Here is a 21346-nt window from a genome sequence, read left to right as displayed (position 1 = left end):
AAATTAAAAAAATGTTTTATTTTAAACCCAATTCTTTTCAAAACTGAGCACTTTGAACCAATGAAACTTATAGATAATATAAACAATACATAAGTAAATTAACTTGTAAAGCGGCAACGATTAATTTTATTTGACAAGCTAATTAAGTGGTGATTTTAGCCATTTTTTTACCAAAAAATAAAAGGAACCAACAATATTTTGAGCGTAACTCACTTACTTTTAACGTTAGAAGTTTTTTTAGAAAACAAAAATAAACCTTCTTTTAAACACTTTAAAAAAGTTGTAATGAATTTTCCCCGAAAAGTGCTCCGTTTTTTGGTTATTTCACATTGAAATATTCGATTTGGAATTTGACGAAGAAGAACCTACATTTCATTAGCTGTAACTCTGCTTCTAATGGGTCTGCAGACCTCACGCATACACAATTTTTTTCAATTTTTTATAAGCTATATTTTTACTAGAATATTTTTTTCGCTAAAATACTTACTTTTTGGGTTGTCTCCGAAAAACCGTCCAAAAACATTTTTTTTTTTTGTTAAAAATGAACACATTCACTCGCAAATAACTCGAAAAGTATTGACTTAGTAAAAAAACTCTATAGAACAAAAGTTACTTAGAATTAGTCATTTTATCCAATTCCGGACTTATTTTGAACGTATATTTTTTCACTCCGAGAAAAAATTTTTCACCCCGTATTTTCCAATTTTTGTAAAATGGAGGGGATGTAGAATTGTAAACTTTATCTTATATAATAATAGACAATTTCAACTATCTATTCCCAAATTTTCATCCTTCCTTTATTTTTTTGGAGGTTTTCGTAAAATTTTGCGTTCCCTGATCGGGCTAAAAGTAACAATCGAACCAAAGTGTAAAATTAGAACATTGAAAATTTTTCCATTTTTTTTGTTCTTATCCATTTAGTTTGACACACTAAGGAGTAGGATTTCAAATCCTGCTTTATTCATTTTCCTTTTAGTTTTATTCCCATTTTGGGATTATCTCATTATCTGTTCTATCAACATTTTATTGGATGTTGTCTTGTTTATTTTATTGTTGTGGCATCTAATAATTTGTAGTTTATCACATGTCTATTTCCACATACATTTTGGAATTATATTAAAAACTACGTATCCATTCATAATAAATAAAGGAAACAAGAAATAATACTTTAACCAACAATTTCAACATTGAAACAAATAGAGCCCTAGCTTCCTATAATTTCTGCTTAATAACATTTAAGTCTGTGCAGTTTAACCAGATTTCAGACAGCTATTTTTTCAACATACGGTAAAGTTGATGATTGTGGGTGAATCTCTATATTCCTTTTTCATTGACAACTTTGTTACAATTTTTCTTTCAACACTTCTTCTGTTCTGTCATCACCCATGTCTAGCATCCAGAACAAATTAGCGTTAGTTGTTTGATTAGGCCTCATGATGATCATAATATTCTATAATTCCCGGTGAACAGATGGGTGCGCAAAAGACGAGTCATCGAGAAATAGACTTTGTTGTTCTTTCTGTATTTACTTGTACTCCTCAATACACGAAGTAACTCTTCATTGCTTCAACATTATCATCTACTTTAATTTGGATCGTATTTGTTTTATACAGGGAGTCCAGAAACTCTCCCGACAAACGAAAACTGGATATTCTTCAGATAATTTTAAGACAATTTAACCCAAATCACCTAGTCCGAAAATGCTTCCTACGGGAGATAGAGTTCTTTGATAATGGCGTCTTGTAATTAGTTTTTCTTAAATATCTTCAAAACGCTTCTTTTTAGAAAAACACAAATTGGTACACTTATTTATCTTCCAGCGATAAATCAATTACATCAATTATTACGAATTTCTAGTACCGGACATGGGCGCCCGTTTTGGGTAGGGCAACGGTTATTTTATCGTATAACTTTTTTATCTTTTACTTCTAAGCATTTTTTTTATACTGGATTATTAAATTGTAAAAGGTATTCTAGTACTAAAAGGGACTCTTGTTTTAAGTCGGCAGGATTTAAAAAAAAAATTAAAAAAAAACTATTTAGAACAATGAAAACTGGTACGTTTATTTATCTTCCAGAGATAAATCGATTTCCTTAGTTGCGAAATTCTAGTACCGGTCATATGCGTCCGTTTTGGGTAGGTAATCGGTTATTTTATCGCATAACTTTTTTGTTTTTAACTTTTAAGCATTTTTGACACTTGATGATTAAATTATGAGGTATTCTAGTACTAAAAGTTACTCTTGCTTTAAGTCGATAAAATACACCCTCTTTTTTGAAAAAAATTTTAAAATTTTTACCGCCTTAATTGCAAGATTACCTTTTATTACTATGGTCGTGAGCGGCCGTGGAGTAACAGCATAATCGCTGGCCTCATACGCCAGTGCACGTAGGTTCGAGCCCTGCCAAAGACAAACCATTTTCATTTCCAATAATGACACGAGCCGTCGCACCGTGCCTCGGAGTGCACGTAAAGCCGTCGGTCCCCCTGGGCTAGTGTACATCGGCACTAGTTACTTAAAACAGGGTTAAAGATGTAAATGGCGCCGGAACTGTCCGAAAGGATCTCCCCGGCAAGAATGCCATACGATATTATATTATTATTATTACTAGAATACCTCACAATTTAATAATCCATTGTCAAAAATGCTTAGAAGGTAAATACAAAAAAGTTATGCTATAAAATACCAGTTGCCCTACCCGAAACGGGCGCCTATGACCGGTACTACAAATTCGTAATTGATGGAATCGATTTATCTCTGGAAGATAAATAAGGCTACCAGTTTTCCTTTTTCTAAATAAAAGCGTTCTGGAGATATTTAAAAAACCAATTACAAGGCTCCATCTTCAAAGAGCTTTGACTCCCTTAGGAATCATTGTCGGACTAGGTGAATTGGGTTAAATTGTCATAAAATTAACTGAAGAATCTCCGGTCTTCGTTTGTCGGGAGAGTTTCTGGACACCCTGTATATGCAGCTATTTTGTTGTTTCTGTTGAAGTGATCAAATCAACAACGCGCTTTAAGATGTTATTCTTTGGGGTAAATAGGATGGGTGAGTACAAACAGGGTGTTTGGTAAAGAATGAGCCATAGCTTAACCTTAGATTCCTGAGGTTAAAATAGGTCCACTTAAGCTAACTTACCTTAGTACGACAGTTGATAATAACCGAAATATCGGGTGTCAAAGTTAAACTTTTTTTTATTTATTAAAAATGCTAAAAACGAAGCTAAAAACGAAGGAGCATAATACATTAATCGAAATAAGTGTGCCTTTTCATTTTTAACTTCAAATACATATCTCGAAAACTCATGACTTTATCGTTACGAATAAAGAGTATATTATTTGCATAGAAAGTATTGGAGAATCTAAAAATTATGCTAAAATAGCAGTTTCATCAGTGGCGTAGAATGTGGTAAGGGTCAACCATTCACTTTCCCCTGTCGTACGCCTCTGGTATTAACCACAAACGATTATTTAACATAATTTAGTAGGGTGTACATTACCTACACTTTCTGCCAAGTACCATAAGCATGTGTCAAATAGTTTTATAGTACCGGGCACACATAGTTCTTAAAGTTTTAAATCAAGAATAAATTATTAAAAAAAAAGAATACTTAAAGATAATTTGACATATCCGTATGATACTTGGCAGAAAGTGTAGGCACTGTACACCCTACTAAATTATGTTAAATAATCGTTTCTGGGGACGTACCAGAGGCGCACGACAGGAGAAAGTGAATGGTTGACCCTTCCCGAATTCTACGCCACTGATGAAACTGCTATTTTAGCATAATTTTTAGATTCTCCAATACTTTCTATGCAAATAATATACTCTTCATTCGTAACGAGAAAGTCATTAGTTTTCGAGATATTTGAAGTTAAAAATGAAAAGGCACACTTATTTTGGTTAATGTATAATGCTCCTTCGTTTTTAGCTTCAAATATCTCGAAAACTAACGGCTTTATCGTTACGAATGAATAGTATGTGTTTTACATAGAATGTATTGGAGAATCAAAAAATTTCACTAAAATAGCAATTCCCCCAGTGGCGTAGAATTTGGGAAGGGTCAACCATTCACGTTCCCCCGTCGTACGCCTCTGGTAGTAGCCAGAAACATTTGTTATTCACAAAATTTAGTAGATTGGACAATACCAGCACCACTTACCAAATTTCGTGTTGTTGTCCCATGTCTGTCAGGAAATATTCAAAGTTAAATAAAATAAAAGTTTAACTTTGACACCTTGTATTTCGGTTATATCAACTTTTCTACTAAGGTAAGTTAGCTTAAATCGACCTATTTTAAGCTTAGGAATCTAAGGTTAAGCTATGGCCCATTCTTTACCAAACACCCTGTATATGCAGCTATTTTGTTGTTTCTGTTGAAGTGAGCAAATCAACAACGGGCTTTTTTCCTTTTGTGTCTAAAATGTTTGGGGTACCTAAATAGGATGGGTGGGTACTTATATTACACGAATAGGTATAGAAATTATATCTCGCCCGGTTTTTCAGTGACAGGTTAACATTTTAGTTAGCTAACCTAGTTTAAATTTTAACCAATATTTTAACCCTCCTAGCGTTTTTCAGTGCTTTAAACTAAGTTAAGAAAATCTCGGTTAGCTAACCACTTTTTTCTTCTGTTGGCAGCAGTAACTGTACTTGCGCAGGTGCAATTCGAGAAATAATGATCAATTTGACAGAAAAATAAATAAAAAAACAATTTCATAACTAAATTTATAAAAATGATTCATTCAATATCAAGTTCGGAATTTTTATTTAGTTCATAACCTCTACTATATAGATATATTTTATATATAAATAGTCTACCTCGTCTACTAGGACGATTATTTAGACTTTTTTGCCGATTTCGTTTGTCAAAGACCACGGTGTTATCAGTATTGGAACAGATTGACCAGGAAATAAGAAGTCAAACTGTTAAATAATTATTTTGCTGCATAGACAAATATATAATTATCTTTTTTAAATATTACTAGAAATCATGAATTAAATCCTGTTTGTAAACGTGGTACTTGTAAAGTTATAATATATTAAATATATTTCCTTATAATTTCTTTCTATATAACGATACTAATTTATACTTTCGATAATAATACATAATAATTTCTTAAGGAGACATTTTAGAATACTTCCCGCGATAAAAAAAAAATAAAAAATAACATATCTCAACTAATCTCTTCTTTCAGGCAATACTCAAAATAAACATTCGACCCTGATGCATTCACTGCACCCATGCGCAAGCGTTAACCACAAAATTCGGAGTTAAACCATCTAACGGGGATCGGTTAAAATCTTGGTTAACTTAAACGGGTTTAAGGTCTAACCTAGTACTGAAAAACTGATTAACCATGAATATTTCGGTGACCTAAAAATAAATAGGTTAACCCAGCACTGAAAAACCGGCCCTTTGCGATTACTAAGATCTCCAAACCATTAAACACATAATAGATCGATCCACGGCCATATGGAGGTAGTCTACTTCTGCCTGATACACCAGAGCCCATAAATTCTACAGCAAACCTTGATATATTTTTGTAACGCTTAACTAAAAACTTTATTTTATAGGTATAACGTGTATGTTATTCTACGTTTTTAATTATGTTGCTATGTAATAACTCACCGTATTTCTTTTCAGATACTACATCCCACTGGTAACTCTTTTAACTTTCTTACTGCCAACCTATGTGCCATACTATTTCTGGAAAGAAGACTTTATGATGTCTTTCTTCGTGTGCATATTCAGATTTGTGTTGCAGTTGAATGGTACCTGGTGTGTCAACAGTGCTGCACACTTGTGGGGATACAAGCCTTACGATGGGTGAGTAAATGACCTTTGACTCGTAGAATATTCTGCTACAATTACTGATAAATAACAAAACAGCAATATCATCATATACTCTTTCATTGTCCACTGCTGAACATAGATCTTCTTCATAATTTTCCATCAGTTTCAATTGTGTGCCTCTTTCTCCAGTTTTTATGGCAACGTTCTAGACCGTCAATATATCGTAGTGTCTCCATTCCAATATCCGCTTTATCCATCTGTCATCTGTCATTCAAGCCACGTGACCTACCCAGTTCCATTTCAGTGTTACTATTACATACGAAGCGATGACGTCAAGCGAATGGTTGGTCATAAATAGATGTAAGAACAACGAACATAAATGACTGAATACACATAAGAGACGCTTCAATACGGAAGTGTGCAATCAACCATATTATTTAATACAAAAGAAAAGATAATGAAGGAACATCCTTCATTATCTATATTTTCCTAAAGAAAATCCGGCACATACAAATTTAGGAGGGAAGAGTAGTACTTTTATGTAAGACAAAAAACGAACTTTTGACATTGGAATGTTAAAAAACTGAGTTTTTAAGAAGACAAACCAGAAATTTTCTACAACAGTACCTGAATAATACAAGAAAATAAAAAGTGATAAGGGATTGCGACAGGAAGATGCCCTGACTAAATCTTTTCACTATATTTTTGAAAAAGACGATTAATGACTCCAAAAACTAACAACAGAATAAATATTTTTAATTAATGATTACAAATTATACGATATTGACCTAGTTGAGCCAGAACCATCGATTACATCTGATCACTTCGATGGCATTTTGTAAAATGGTATTGGGCGTAGGATGTACAACTCTGAGGTATACAGCAAATACAAACAGACATCTGGTGGTAAACACGTGACATCATAAAAATAAGAAGGCTAAGATGCTTATTGACTGTCTGAGAGTAGTGCCTAGACAGATGATGAAAGGATGATGTAGGTGGATATGCTAGAAAAATAGGTACATCAAACTGACCACGGTTGGCAATGCATGGATCTGACTAGTGCAATAGACTTGGAAAGGTCGGAGCACTACTTTAGGGTTATAGCACCATTGATTATGATGAATGACTCCCTTAATTTTAACCGTGTCTGCTCCTCTTCTTCAACTCATTCTCAACTCAACTCCTTCCATCAATCTTTATCCTGAGAAACCTACTTCTAATTTGCTCCGGCTACTGTTTTCATGGCATCTACCCACCTCATCTGTGGTCTTCCTTTTGGTCGTCTACTTTTGTAAGGTCTCCAATATTATATTGTGGCGTTCCAACGTTGGTCCTTTTGCCTGCAAAGCTCCATTTCAGTTTGGCATTTTAGGCTGTGCTTCACTTTTTGGCTAGGTCTGCTCAGCTTATCTTAAGCAGTATTCTGTATAACCATAGCCTTCAAATAAAGTACTACTTGCTATATGATCCCGTTGAAAACAATTTTACGAATGAACTTGGACGAGACTTTCAATGCGCACTGTACATATCTTATTATTTAACAAATTAATAATGCACTAATAATGAACTTTAATGTTTTTTAGATCAATCAATCCAGTAGAAAACCGTTTCGTTTCAGCCATCGGTTTTGGAGAAGGTTGGCACAACTACCACCACACCTTCCCATGGGACTACAAAGCAGCCGAACTTGGCAACTACAAAATGAACTACACCACCGCCTTATTGGACTTCATGGCACACATCGGCCAAGCCTATGACCTGAAAACTGTCTCCGCCGAAATGATAAGGAAGAGGGCACACAGAACCGGTGACGGCACGTGGAAAGACGGTAAGATTGACATTAACGCTGGTGTAGAGAAAAACCTTGACAAGAACCAGTTCTACGACGATTGCGTTTGGGGATGGGATGACAAAGATATGACTGAAGATGTTAGGAAAGATGCCAATATTAAAAATAAACAATCGTAGGTTTGTGATTTATGCATTAAAAGAAAACTAGTAATCCATAACTAATATTATTTTGCCATCAAGTCGTAAGTTCTTCATGAATTCACACTGAGTAATTAACTCGTTTCTTGTTTTCTAACTCTAACTTGTTTTTCTTCTTCCATCAATTCAATTACAATTTGGACTAGAATTTCTTCTTTTCTTTCTTCCTTTATTATACCTATTCTTTGCATTAACGATTGCCTCAGAATTATACGAATATACCAAATATTTCCTACCACCGAGAAATTTTTCCAGATTTCAAAGTAGATAATCGTTGGATAATCAACCCTTTATGTCTATCTCGTCTACAATACCAGCTTTTTTTATTTTCTGATTTCCTATTACTGTCTGTTTGAGTTTTAAACTCTTCTATCTATCTTAAAATCCTCATGACATACCAAATACTTTTTATTTATATAAATATCTTATATATTCTCATCTTCTTCTCGTTCTTCTTCATCTTCTTCTTCTTCATCTTCTTCTTCTTCTTCTTCTTCTTTTTCTTATTTTTCATCCATTCCTTTTTTTTTCTCTTATCAAATTATTATCAACTGGTCTTTGCAGCGTATCATTATTGAGCATCAAAGTTTGTTATTTCGCATTTATCAGTAGCAGTAATATGTGCATGGGCTAGGATAGAATCGACTTGACAATTTAGGAATCAGTAAAAGAAAAAATAACGAAGTAATATTAGAATGACAAAAACCAATACGAAATAATCAGTTATGGGTTACGTTCAAGCTTATTTACTTATAAACACCACGTGTTGATAATACCTATATATTTAAATTATTTATATTTAAAGTATGTTTAGTGATAAGAATTAATTGTCTTTATGATATATTGCCGTTTGTGATAAGTATATAAAATAGGTTTCGAAGAAATTTAAAATATTTTTTAAAAGCTTTTATATTTCTTTTGGACTTGTTTCAACATTCCAGAATAAATGTTGTATATAAATATTTAAAGTATTTTTCTTTCGGGTGGTATTATAATGGCCTGTTTAAAAACAATATCTATATTTCTAGGCTAGACAGTCTTAGTAACGAACAAGTCTTTCACTTTTATACCTTTCGCAAAATATTTAAATGACGGTTTTCCTACTTCAGTAAATATAGTGACATTTGATAAGTATACAGGGTGAGCCGCTATTGGCCCAGCGCAGCGGTCTCTTATACCTAAAAGGTTAAAAAATTATGAAAAATGTTCTCTGTTCTCAGATGTAGTTATTTTTAAAGAACATGTTTCAAAATTACTTTGAAATAAGTATAGTGCATTGTTTGACTCAAAAACATTTCTCATTGCTAAATATTGTGGTACTGGTTCAAAAAAGAATAGCAACACGTATAAAGCAGGCGGGGAGCAAGCTGCGACTTAGACCATCTGATAGTTCAAACACAGTTTAGATGTAAAATTAGTCGACAGTCGATGAAGAATGCAAACAAGCATTTCAGAAATGAAATAAAGGACATAAGAATTACATATATAATCAAACGAACCAGACAGACGAATATAGAATATGAGAACAAAAGACGAAGAACAGGTGAACTATGCAGACAGAAAAAGATAATCCAAGAGTTCAAGGAAAATGAAATACGCAATGCATACCAATTTACCAAACATTTAAGATAATGATACAATCGGAATACTAGCAAATGCAGAAATAAGAAGAGTGAAATCATTAGTAACACGGAGGGAATTAAGAGAAACTGAATGACGTATTCTAGGGAACTAATAAACAACAGGATACAATCACTGCCATATCAACAAGTACCTACAGCAACAATAACTGATAAAAGATGAAGAAAAGAAGAAAATTAACTAACTGGACCTCCAACACTAAGAGGTTCAATTTAAAATAGCAATAAAGTGCCGGGACTAGATAAAATACCGACAGAACTATACATGCAACGACAAAATAATTTGACAAAAAGTACAAGATATGTACAAGTACTGTAGTACAAGAAATATAAAGACAAAAATTATAATCTGTATTATTCATAAAAACGAAAAATATTTGTTCTCTACTTTGTTCGGGATACAGAATAAGTACAAACATTTTTAATCGAAGAGTTCAACTTGTCGCTGAAAAAATTATCCGGGGATATCAAGCAGGGCTTAGGCAAAATATTTATATTTTCTGACGATTAACTCTTCACTCAGTCAATCGGTCACTTCGGCAGTCAATAAATACTAGCCAAAGCATGGGAATATGACATAGACGTTAACAATATCGTTGTAGACTTTAGGTAAGCCTATGATTCAAAAGATAGAACACAACCTACAACTACCTAATATATTACAAGAACTCGACATACAAGGCCAGATAAGTGATGCGTTTGCGAGAAGACTAGCTTCGACACTTTTCAATTTATTCTAGAGTATGTAATTCGGCGGTTAACGGTGAACAGAAATATCATACTTACACCCAAATACACCAAGTTGGCATCGTACGCAAATGGTAAGCAGAACAAAGAAAAATGCTGCAGAAGAAACTTACCTTGAATTGAAACAAAGCGCAGGAGTTGTAGGGCTATGAATAAATATAAATAAGACAAAATTTTTTGTACAAACCACATCGAATAAACAAGCGCAAGAACAACACTCTACAGACGTTATAGAATACGTGAATAGGTTGACGTACTTAGGAAGTCAGGATGTCGACAGACAGGGTACCTCATGTGGTCCTCAAATGTACAGTACAAACTGTACAATGCATATAAAGTACAAGGGTAACATGCACATAAAATTTTACACCGAATTATTCTTATCAGTTCAAAGAATCCTAATCTACTGGTAAATGAGGAGATACAAAATCAGGCTTTGCTTTTGATCGAAGACATGTATTATGCCATGCAGTTTGTTAGTCAAGCTAAAAATTCCATCGCCAAATCGTGTTCAATCAAGAATTGGAACGTGAAAATGAATATGACCAAGATGCATGTGCAGTCCATAGTTTGCGCACCATTCTACGGTAGCCCCATATTTCACATGTCATTACAAGCTTTAAATCCGCTTTTTTGATGATCCACGTTTCTGAAGAGTAGGTGGCGATATTAAATATTAATCCTTAAACAAGTCGTAATTTTGTCTTCCTCTTCTTCTTCCTGCTTCCTTAATAGGCTCGCGCCTGTTTCATCTTCTGATGCCTCCTCATCAGATATCCAGGTTGTCACTCCATCTCTTCCTAGGTCTTCCTATACTCCTTCGGCCGTTTGGTGATCTCTCTTGTGCTATTTTTATTAGTATTCCTTCTCCCATTCTGCTTATATGGCTATATCATTTTTTTTCTTTTCGGTGTCCAGTGATTTATGTTTTCTATATTACAGCTTTGCCTGAGGTCTGTGCTACGTTGTCTGTCTCATAATGATTTTCCTGTGATATCTCGGACTATTTTCATGTCACACGTTTCCATCAGTTTTTTTGTCAAGTCATAATTGGCCTAGCTACTGTCCTAAAAATCTTGGCCATTGTTTTTGTTTGTAGATGTATGTTGCACCAGATAGTGTGTTAAAGCAGCGTTTCTCAACCTTTTACCCTTTGCGACCCAATCTTCCATAATTATTTTCGCCGCGCCCCCCCCCCTCGTTCAATAAATTTGACAAAAAACAGTAAAATCTTACTTTTTAGTATTGAGTGCTCTTTATGATTATAACTCCTATTCAGTGTTCATGTGTATTTTATTTTTTATTTTGTCAGAGTTTTGTTTTGCTTCGATTTTAGTAAATTAGTTAATGATGTTAGTGTATTTTTTTAGATGCTCACGCCCCCCATTACTAAAAGCGCGCCCCCCTAGGGGGGCGCGCCCCACAGGTTGAGAAACGCTGTGTTAAAGACATCCTGCTATTCTGTTGGCTTTGTTTATTTGTTGGGCAAGTTCCGCTTCTGTATCTCCATAACTGTGAATTGGTACTCCCAGGTAGCTGATATTTCTGTCTTGCTAGAATATTTTACTGTCCACTTCCAGCTTGCACCTGATTGTATCTTTAGAGATTACCATACTTTGTGTTTAACTTGGTAGTATTATCATGTTGAACTTTCTTGCTGTTATATTATATTAAATTGATATAAAAGTATCTGAAGGTCATCTTTACTTTCTGCAATAAGTATGGCATCATCTGCATAAGGCATAACATACTAAAGAGATGATGTCTTCACCCATTCTGTACCCTATACTCAGGTTTTTGACTTTATGAATAATTTCATCCATGATGAGGTTAAACAACAGCAGGCTCAATAAGTCTCTTGACATATGCCTCTTTTCACTGGTATCGGCTGTGTTAGTTTGTTGTTAATTCTGGCCTTTATGTCATTTCTGCTGTATATGTTTTCGATAATCTTAATAATATCTGATGGTCTATTTCGTTTATATAACATGTAAATTACGTCATTCCGAACTACATGGTCGAATGCATTTTGCAGATCTATTAAGCAACAGTAAGCCGGGACGTTGTATTCTAGTGATTTTTCCATAACTTGTTTGACGACAAAAACTGCATCGCTACAGGATCGCCCTGATCTAAACCCTTGTTGTTCATCTGCTATCTGCTAGATCCATTTCGTTGGTGGTTTTGATGGTTATGACTTTTGTGGTTAATTTCAGAGCGATACTAAGCAGGTACGACTAGATCAGAAGTTCTCAAACCAATTCAAGACCGAGGGAGGTGTTGGACAAGGATGCATGTTGTCACCTGACTTATGGTGAACATGTCATGAGGATGGTTTTAGAAAGATGGGCCGGTGGAGTAACAGTAGCTGGTAGGAAAATCTCCAATTTAAGATTTGCTGATGACACTACACTTATAGCAGCAAATGAGCAAGACATGGTTGATCTTCTGCGAAGAGTTCAGTACGAAGGCAATAAAGTTGGTCTGAAAATCAGTAAAGCTAAGACAAAAATAATGGTGGTCGACAGATTCAACACTATTCAACTGACTAACATATTACAGGAATACCAGATAGTAAACACCTTTGTCTATCTCGGGTCTAGTATAACTAACGATGGTAACTGTGAAGCAGAAGTTCGGAGACGTATTGGTATGGCAAAAAATGCGATGAGTCGCCTAACTAAAGTTTGGAAAGACAGATCTATCTCTCAAAATATCAAGATGAAACTGATGAATGCCCTTGTATTCTCTTCGCGCATGCGAGCGCCAAAAAATTGATGCCTTTGAGATGTGGTGCTGGAGAAGAATGCTACGCATACCTTGGATAGCTCATAGGACAAACGTTTCCATTCTAAACCAACTCAATATTTAAAAAAAAAGGCTGTCCACAATATGTATGCAACGAATTCTGCAATTCTTTCGTCATGTGGTTCGCAGAGGTGACGACAGTTTAGAGAGATTAATTGTTTCTGGACACGTTCCAGGGAGAAGATCAAGAGGACGATCACCAACTAGATGGTCTGACCAAATAAAGCATTCAGCTGGAAACTCATTCTGCGAAGCTCTTAGAGCAGCTGAAGATAGAGATCAATGGAGAAACATTGTTAGGAATATTGGAAGAAATCACGAACCTCAGTAATGGGGAAACGACAAGATAGAGAAGAGAGAGAGAGAGAGAGAGAGAGAGAGAGAGAGAGAGAGAGAGAGAGAGAGACTAAGTAGGTTTATTTCTCTGTAGTTTTCAGGTACCGTTTTGTAACCCTTGGTTAGCTGTTAGGTATTATATGCCCCGAAAGAATTTTTTGTACAAGTATCCTTAGTTGTTCAATTAATGTGTTTCTACCGTATTTCAACATTTCGTTTGGAATCTTGTCCGGTCGTAGAGATTTGCAGTTTTTAGTTTTTCTAATGCTTTAGTAATTTCACCGCTGTGACGTTTAAATTTTCGGTTGTTATCTCTGGAGTTTCTGGTAAGATCTGGCCTTCACCTGTCTTAAATAATTGAGTGAGATAGAAGGTCCAGGTATAGACATATATTTTGTTGGTTTCTGTTAGTTCGCTTATTTCTTTTCTCTGCGTTTTAATAAATCTCCATATTTTCCTTTGCAGTCCGTAGTAGTCGGCTTCCATTACTGATGAGAAAACCCTCCAGTATGCGTCTTTAGTCTTCTTTGCCAATGATTTAGTCTCGTTTCCTATTCTTTTGTAGTTATTGTAAGCTTCTGGTGTTTGGTGTGATCTGTATTTTAAGTGGGCTTCTCGTTTTTCTTTACACTTTGTTTTGATTTCTTGTCGGAACCAGGGCGTTTTGTTAGGTTTCTTGAGGTTTATGTTTACTGTCCTGGTTCCCAACGCTTCACATACTGTCGAGTTCAGATTATCTTCTAGTTTTTTACAGGCTATTTCTTTGGAAGATAGTCTTTTCTGATGTAGATGTCTGGTTGATGGTTGCCACATGCTTTCGATGTTTATTCTTTGTGTTTTCTCAACTGTTTGCGATCTTCTTGTTTTCCGTCGGGTTTACATTCGTATTTTGGAGATAAGCAGAATATGGTCACTTCCCACATTCGCTGAATTCGAGGTTACCACATCTCAAATTTGGGAAGGATGTATGTTCTTTGTTATTATGTAGTCTATAATTAATTTCTGACCCCTCGTATTGTGAAATGTGTATTTATATCGCGTCTTGTGAGGGAAGTAGGTGTTATTGATGCGCAATTCATCAATGTATGTGCAGAAATTGATTATTGACTCCCCATTATCATTTAACACGTCTTCATTATATCTCTGTTTAATGCCTGGTATGATGTTCTTCCCAATTTGGGCATTAAAATCTTCCATCAACAAGAGACTGTCATTTTTTGGGATGTTGTCTAGGGTTTCTTGCAGTTTCTCATAGAATGCTTCTTTTTCCTCCTTTGGCTTACAGTCTTCTGGACTATATACATATACTTTATGTTCTTAATTTTGTGTTGTTTGTAATTTCGGTATTCTTTCATATTTTTGTGAGTTTGACTCACTGGCGAAGCGTCCATGTAACCACTGTTACCATTGGTAACAGTTAAAAATCTTGCAAATAAATATGTATTTTATGACGATGAATAATTCCATTTATTATTTTATTTTATTTTTACCACTAGAAATATATTATTATATTATATGTTAATAGAACCTAATTCAGTAAATAGTCAGACACACGAAAATATTGGCGAGTTTATGTGACTCAGTTGCACTTTATTATATTCTGTTACCAGTCTCATTTGTGGAGACAATGAATGGTTATCTCGCTGTCGCTCGGGCGGCTCGGGACCGGCTAGTGTGAAAATTTTGAAGGAGCGATGGGCGTAAGCGCGCTGTGTATATCAGTAGGGCTGTTACCAGATTTAAATTTGCTAACAGTACCTATAATAAAAAGTGTGCGTGCAGTTCACCATGGATGAGTGTCGCTGCGTAATCGATCAACTACTTAAAAAGTAATTCTGATTGAAAAATAAAATGAGATTATTGAAAATGAAAGACCTATTTTAAACAATTTAAAAAGGAATTTAAAAAATTAGCTCGATATTTTAAATTTAGTTGGTACAGTGAAAATCCTTGGTTATGTGGTTGCAAGAAAAATAGACTGTATTGTTGGCCATGTCTTCTGGTTTTTACAGAAAAATGGGTGGACCAGGTTCACGATTTAAATAATTTTAAAGTTTTAAAAAAGAGACATGAAATTTCTCCGTTACCTACATGTAAGATGTATACCCAATTTGATTCAGTTTGGCAAAACAAAAATCAAAAGTTCTCTTAACCAAGCATTTAAAGCAAATATTGCTAAACATAATGAGTTTGTTAAAAAAATAGATAGGTACTCGTATATCCTTAGCTCACTGTACCGTATGTTTTTTAGCCGAACAAGAATTAGCATTTCGTGGTCATTTTGAGGGCGACGGCTCTGACATTCGAGGCAATTACAGGGAATTGTTAATATGAATTGCCAAAAAAGATCAAACATTTTGCCAACATCTAGAAACATCAACTGTTTTTTCGAGAGTTTCAAGTGATATACAAAATGATATTATTGAAGCTATATGTATATACATTTAGCCATATCTTCATTTTTTTAAATAAGATTTTTTGCATCTGGTTTTGGTAACACTTTAGAAAAAGTCACGCGTCGCCACTGGTTTGACTGTTTCCGATATGATCATTGTGATGAAACGACGTATCTCGTATGGCGAAACCTAAATAATTAATTTGTCTGACTCCTTCGTAACCTGCCATGTTTCTGATCTTTGTTTGGTTGTTTCTGATTCTGTCGATGATCATTACTTTGGTTTTCGGTATATTTATTTTCAGTCACATTTCGTACTCATCGTACTCAGCCTTCTCATAATTTGTTCAAATTCTTCTGAAGACGCCAATATCACAGTATAAAGAGGGACAGTAAAACCTCTTCCATGTCGGCACTATGATCTCAAAAAGTAATACCGGCAGTACGCAATTGGTAATTAACCAGTGATGGATGCGGGTTTTCCCTGTTAAAACCCGTACGTTTCTATGTGACTAGCAATGCGAGAGTGGGGCAAAAGCGACTGGGAACACTGCGCGGTCGCCATGCGCGACTAAAGATTTTACTTCCAATTTTTCGAAGAGTGGTTCTATTGTCCCTCTTTATACTGTGCCAATATAACAGTGTCATGAGCATAGCTTAGGTTTTTCATTTTTCTTCCTCCTATAGTTGCCCCACCTTGTCATTCCTCAAAAACTTGACGCATAATGTGTTCATATCTATTAAATATAATGGGGAGTATGGTATGATACATCCCTGTCGGACTCCAGATTTCAATTTGAAGTTTTTCGAAAGCACATTATTAATCATTCTTACATTAGCGTTATTATTTCTAAACAGTTCTTGTAATAAATAGATTAAATGTTCAGGCGTACCCATTTCTCTAACTAATTATATGCCACATTTTACCTAATTTTAAGTTATCTAAGGCCTTGCAGTAGTCCAAGGCCAATATATATTAAAGGTAAACTAAAAATGGGTAGTTCCCTGGGTTGGCTGTATACCCTAATATAGTTAAACAAACTCTAACATGAAGTAAAACCACTTCTATGTAATAGGTATAATTTACTAAAATCTTAAAAAATCCCAATGGATTAAATAAAATAAGTTCATTTAAAACGTTTTCGGACCTATCAGTCCATCATCAGTGAATTCATATATACTTGCTAACTAGCCCCAGAACCAAACAATGGTTGTAATTATAATTCAATTTACATTATAGTATTGTAAAATTTAAAAGGCTAAACGCCGATGTTAAAAGACAACCTTTGGGAACATGGTGAAACTCTAAACGAGAACCTTAACCAACCATCTTGGGCCAACGAGGTCTGCCAAGGACTTGGCAGATGGTTGGTTAAGGTTCTCGTCTTGGCAGACCTCGTTGGTCCAAGATGGTTGGTTAAGGTTCTCGTTTACAGTTTCACCATGTTCCCAGAGGTTATCTTTTAACATCGATTTTACAACACTATAATGTAGATTGAATTATAATTACAACTATTGTTTTGGTTCTGGAGCAAGTTAGCAAGTATATATGAATTCACTGATGATGGACTGATAGGTCCGAAAACGTTCTGAATGTACTTATTTTATTCAATCCATTGGGATTTTTTAAGATTTTAGTAAATTATACCTATTACATAGAAGTGGTTTTACTTCATGTTAGAGTTTGTTTGTATTAAAGGCTTTCTCCTTATCTTCGTACTTTTCTACAACTTTGTAACTTAACTCTTATTCTAAATAGAATAACAAGATAACAGTTCTGCTAATTTCTTTAAATTATAACAATTCACTTTCGAAATAGTATTTTATGTGCTCCTATAACACGGTCTGGTAATTGCTCGTAATAGTCAAGGAAAACTAGGAACTTAATAAGCAGTTAGAAGACATAACCAAGAAATACGTTGATGTCATAAATGTGAAGATTTCGTTAGAATTACAAGATAAAAAATATAAATTTCAATTAAATAAAATTATAAATGAAAAATAAATAGAAATATTTAACAAAAGTCTAAACCTAAAGATAAAACCTACGTATGGTAATTTTTATTACAATTGGATGGATTTCAATGAAACTTGCGAAACTTCAATTATTAGTAAGAGCGTTAGAAAATTTTATGAACTAAAGTGATGATGTCGAAATGAAAATTGCATTATTGAACTAGGAAAATACATTTTCCAAAAAGGGCATTTCGAAGTTATGAAATATAATAAATTTGTAATTCCGAAATAATTGATGTAAATGAGTTAAATATTACTAATTGGTAGGGCGCGGATTATATGTAAGTTACATATTTTTACATATATTACATATGTATAGATTTTTTGAAAAAAGTTTATATTTAAGTGGTAAATACATATATTTACATATTTTCGTCACTTTACTCTGCAATGTAAAATCCAAAAACCATTAAGATGTAATTATGCAGGGCCTGTCCGTTTATTTCTAGGTACTATTTTCCTAAGATCTTAACAATTATTGTTAATTTCCACAAATTGAGTTAACCGACTTGGATTTGGAACCTGGCATTAACCAGAAATAATCATAAAATGAACTATTACTTATTTATAATTTGAATAGACTCCCGGAACGAATTGTGACTGGTCCGATGACAAACGCTGAAGATCTGTGCAAGGCAATGGTTGCTTCTAACATTCCATTAAAAAAATTAAATATCGTTAATCTAAGATCGTTTTTGGAAAAATATTGCAAATTAAATATTCCGGATGAATCCATGTTGAGAAAATCAAGTGTCGACTCTATACATAAATCAACAATGATCCAAATACGAGAAGTCATACGTGGTAACTACATTTATGTTATTGTGGACGAAACTACAGACGCCCGTGGAAGATATATTGTTCATTTGCTAATTGGCGCACTTGAGGAACATGGTCCAGGAAACTCATTTTTAATATGTTTAAAACAACTTAAAAAAACCAACAATTTGACCGTTACACGATGCATTCAAGACACTTTGACAAACTTCTTTTTGTCAGGTGCCACTCCAAAATAAATTTGTGACTTTCTTATCGGATGCTACTCCATATATGCTTAAGGTGGGCCAACATTTAAAAATATTTTATCAGAAACTTTTTCATGTTACTTGTTTAGCTCATGGAGTTATCAGAGTTGCAGATATTATCAGAGCCCAATTTCCTCTTGTGAACGAATTAATTAGCAATATAAAGAAGGTGTTCATTAAGGCTCCTTTGTGAGTTCAATTATACAAAGATAGGCTTCGCGACGTTCCACTACCTTCCCAACCTGTAATTACTCGATGGGGGACTTAGTGTAGCTATTTTTACGCTGAAAATTATGATAGAATAAAGAACGTAATAAACGACATATCAGACTGATTTTGGGGTCGCTGAACACGAATATGATGTCGGCAATGGTCTCTTATGCACCTGTGCACAGAAGGGAACTCGTCTTCTGGAGTCTTATGAAACTTTAATAGAAAATCAGTTCTTTCTGCGCATCATGTGCCTCAGTGATCATTGGCGACATGATATTCGTGATTGGCGATCGCAAAAACCACCGAGTAATGAGTTTGCACTGATTTTGTATCGAATTTCCACTCCACAAGACGAAGCAAGTCTTGGGCACACATGCCTCTAACTGAAACCATCATCGTCGTCATGATATTCGTCTTTAGCGACTCCAAAAAACCTGGAGTAGTAATACTGAAATAATACTCATTTCCCTCAATTATTTCTGAATTACTTTATTACTTTTCACGGCTTCGAAGTACATATTGGAAAATGTATTTTCCTTGATCAATAATGCAATTTTCATTTCGGCATTACCACTTTAGTTCAGAAAATTTTCCAACGATTTTACGAATTGAATGCAACCAGATTCATTAAGATTTATCTAACTTCAAATAAGTGGTAGTTTTGGAATTTTTTCTTCTTTGTCTGTCCTATTCACCAATTCTTTTTTAGCAACCTCTTCTGGTCCAGTCCTGGAAATAGGCATGTCCTTGTGTTTTTTTCCTTTTTCTTTTCCGATCTTCTTTGCGGTCTTTCTATGCCTCATATATTATGTGCTCTTGGTCGCCATTATATCATTATCTCGCTCACTTCTCTTCGCTTTCTCTTGCCACATGTACTGCCCATTTCTATTTTGATTTTGCGATAGCTTCTCATCTTTTACTTTGATTCTTTTTCTCAGATTTTCGTTTTTTATAAATTTATAAATATGATCTCTTGAGCTTGCATTTATTAAAAGTCTCTCAGTAGCACTTTGAGATCTTTTAAGTCTATTGAGAGATTGGTTAATAAGTGACATGGTCTTTATTCCATATGTCATGACAGGAAGGATACATGCATCAAAAATATTTTGTTTTCAATTAACTGGAATATTTGGATCGTTTATAATAAAAAGCTTAAGAGGAAACAGTAGCGATCAGCAGGTAGCAAAAACGCGTTCCAAGATTGCGGCTGTAATTTTGAATATTTTTTCGAGATATTTGGCACACGTACTTGTAATATAATAAAGAATGGCGGTACAGAGCCCAATTTGAAAAATATATTAATATGTGGAAATTACTCTGCAATTAAATACAATATTAAAAAACGAGCCTGTACCGCCATTAAGAAGAACAAAAAAATACACTTTCTTCAAATAAACTTTTTTATCCGATGCCTAGATTTTGTGTCATTTTGGAACTACTAAAATTTTTTATTTCATTAGTAGTTCCAAAATGACACAAAATCTGGGCATCGGATAAAAAATTTTATTTGAAGAAAGTGTATTTTTTGTTCTTGTTAATGGCGGTACAGGCTCGTTTTTTAATATTGTATTTAATTACAGAGTAATTTCCACATAATAATATATTTTTCAAATTGGGCTCTCTATCGCCATTCTTTATTATATTACGAATACGTGTGCCAAATATCTCGAAAAAATATTCAAAATTACAGCCGCAATCTTGGAACGCGTTTTCGCTACCTGTTGATCGCTACTGTTTCCTCTTAATTTAACTATTGCATCCAAGACATTCGTATTCTTTCCTTGTTTTATTTTATTTCCCAAGTACACATATTCTTCTACATTTTCAATATTCGTATCACCAAGAGGGATATCCATTATTTTAGCTACCATTACCTTAGTTTTCTCAATACTCATTCTTACTCTCTCCGATGCTTGTTTTAAGTCTGTTAACATTTTAGCCCGATCAAGGAACACAAAATTTTACGACAATTTCCAAAAAAATAAAGGAAGGATAAAAATTTGGGAATAGATATTTGAAATTGTCTATTATTATACCGGGTGTCCACTTATAATTTCCTCCATTTTAACTACCGATAACTTCTAAACGGCTCAAGATAGAAATATGCGGTTTCCGCTGAAATGTATTATTTTAGTAAAAGTTTTTGTCTGAATGGATTGAATTTTTTATATCGCTTTCAAGTACGAAAACAAAAATGGCGGATTTTTGAAAAAAACGTTGTTGACTTTTTTTAATAGAACACCCAGTATATTTTTTTGTAAATTGAAAGAAAGGTCATTTACCTATCCAGCGATATAAAGTTTTTTTAAAATCGGTTGTCAAATCACTGAGTAATTAATTTTTAAAATGAGAGGTGCAACGTGGATATCACA

General features: G+C 34.2%; 1 protein-coding gene across 3 annotated transcripts in view; it reads left to right on the top strand.

The window, feature by feature from the left end:
- The window catches only part of LOC114332689 (acyl-CoA Delta-9 desaturase), a 79027-nt gene extending 70271 nt beyond the window's left edge, over nt 1-8756 (top strand). For all 3 annotated transcript variants that reach the window (XM_050646631.1, XM_050646626.1, XM_028282516.1), the window contains exons 4-5: nt 5653-5835; nt 7389-8756. In XM_050646631.1, the coding sequence (XP_050502588.1) occupies nt 5653-5835; nt 7389-7773 (568 nt within the window). In that variant the 3' untranslated portion in view covers nt 7774-8756. The remainder of the gene's footprint in view (nt 1-5652; nt 5836-7388) is intronic.
- Nucleotides 8757-21346: the final 12590 nt, after the last annotated feature.

Source organism: Diabrotica virgifera, chromosome 1 (genome assembly GCF_917563875.1).
Source record: "Diabrotica virgifera virgifera chromosome 1, PGI_DIABVI_V3a".
In the NCBI taxonomy this organism is placed as follows: Eukaryota; Metazoa; Arthropoda; class Insecta; order Coleoptera; family Chrysomelidae; genus Diabrotica; species Diabrotica virgifera.
The sequence above is the reverse complement of the archived record's forward strand: the minus strand, read 5'-3'. Positions and strand labels throughout refer to the sequence as shown.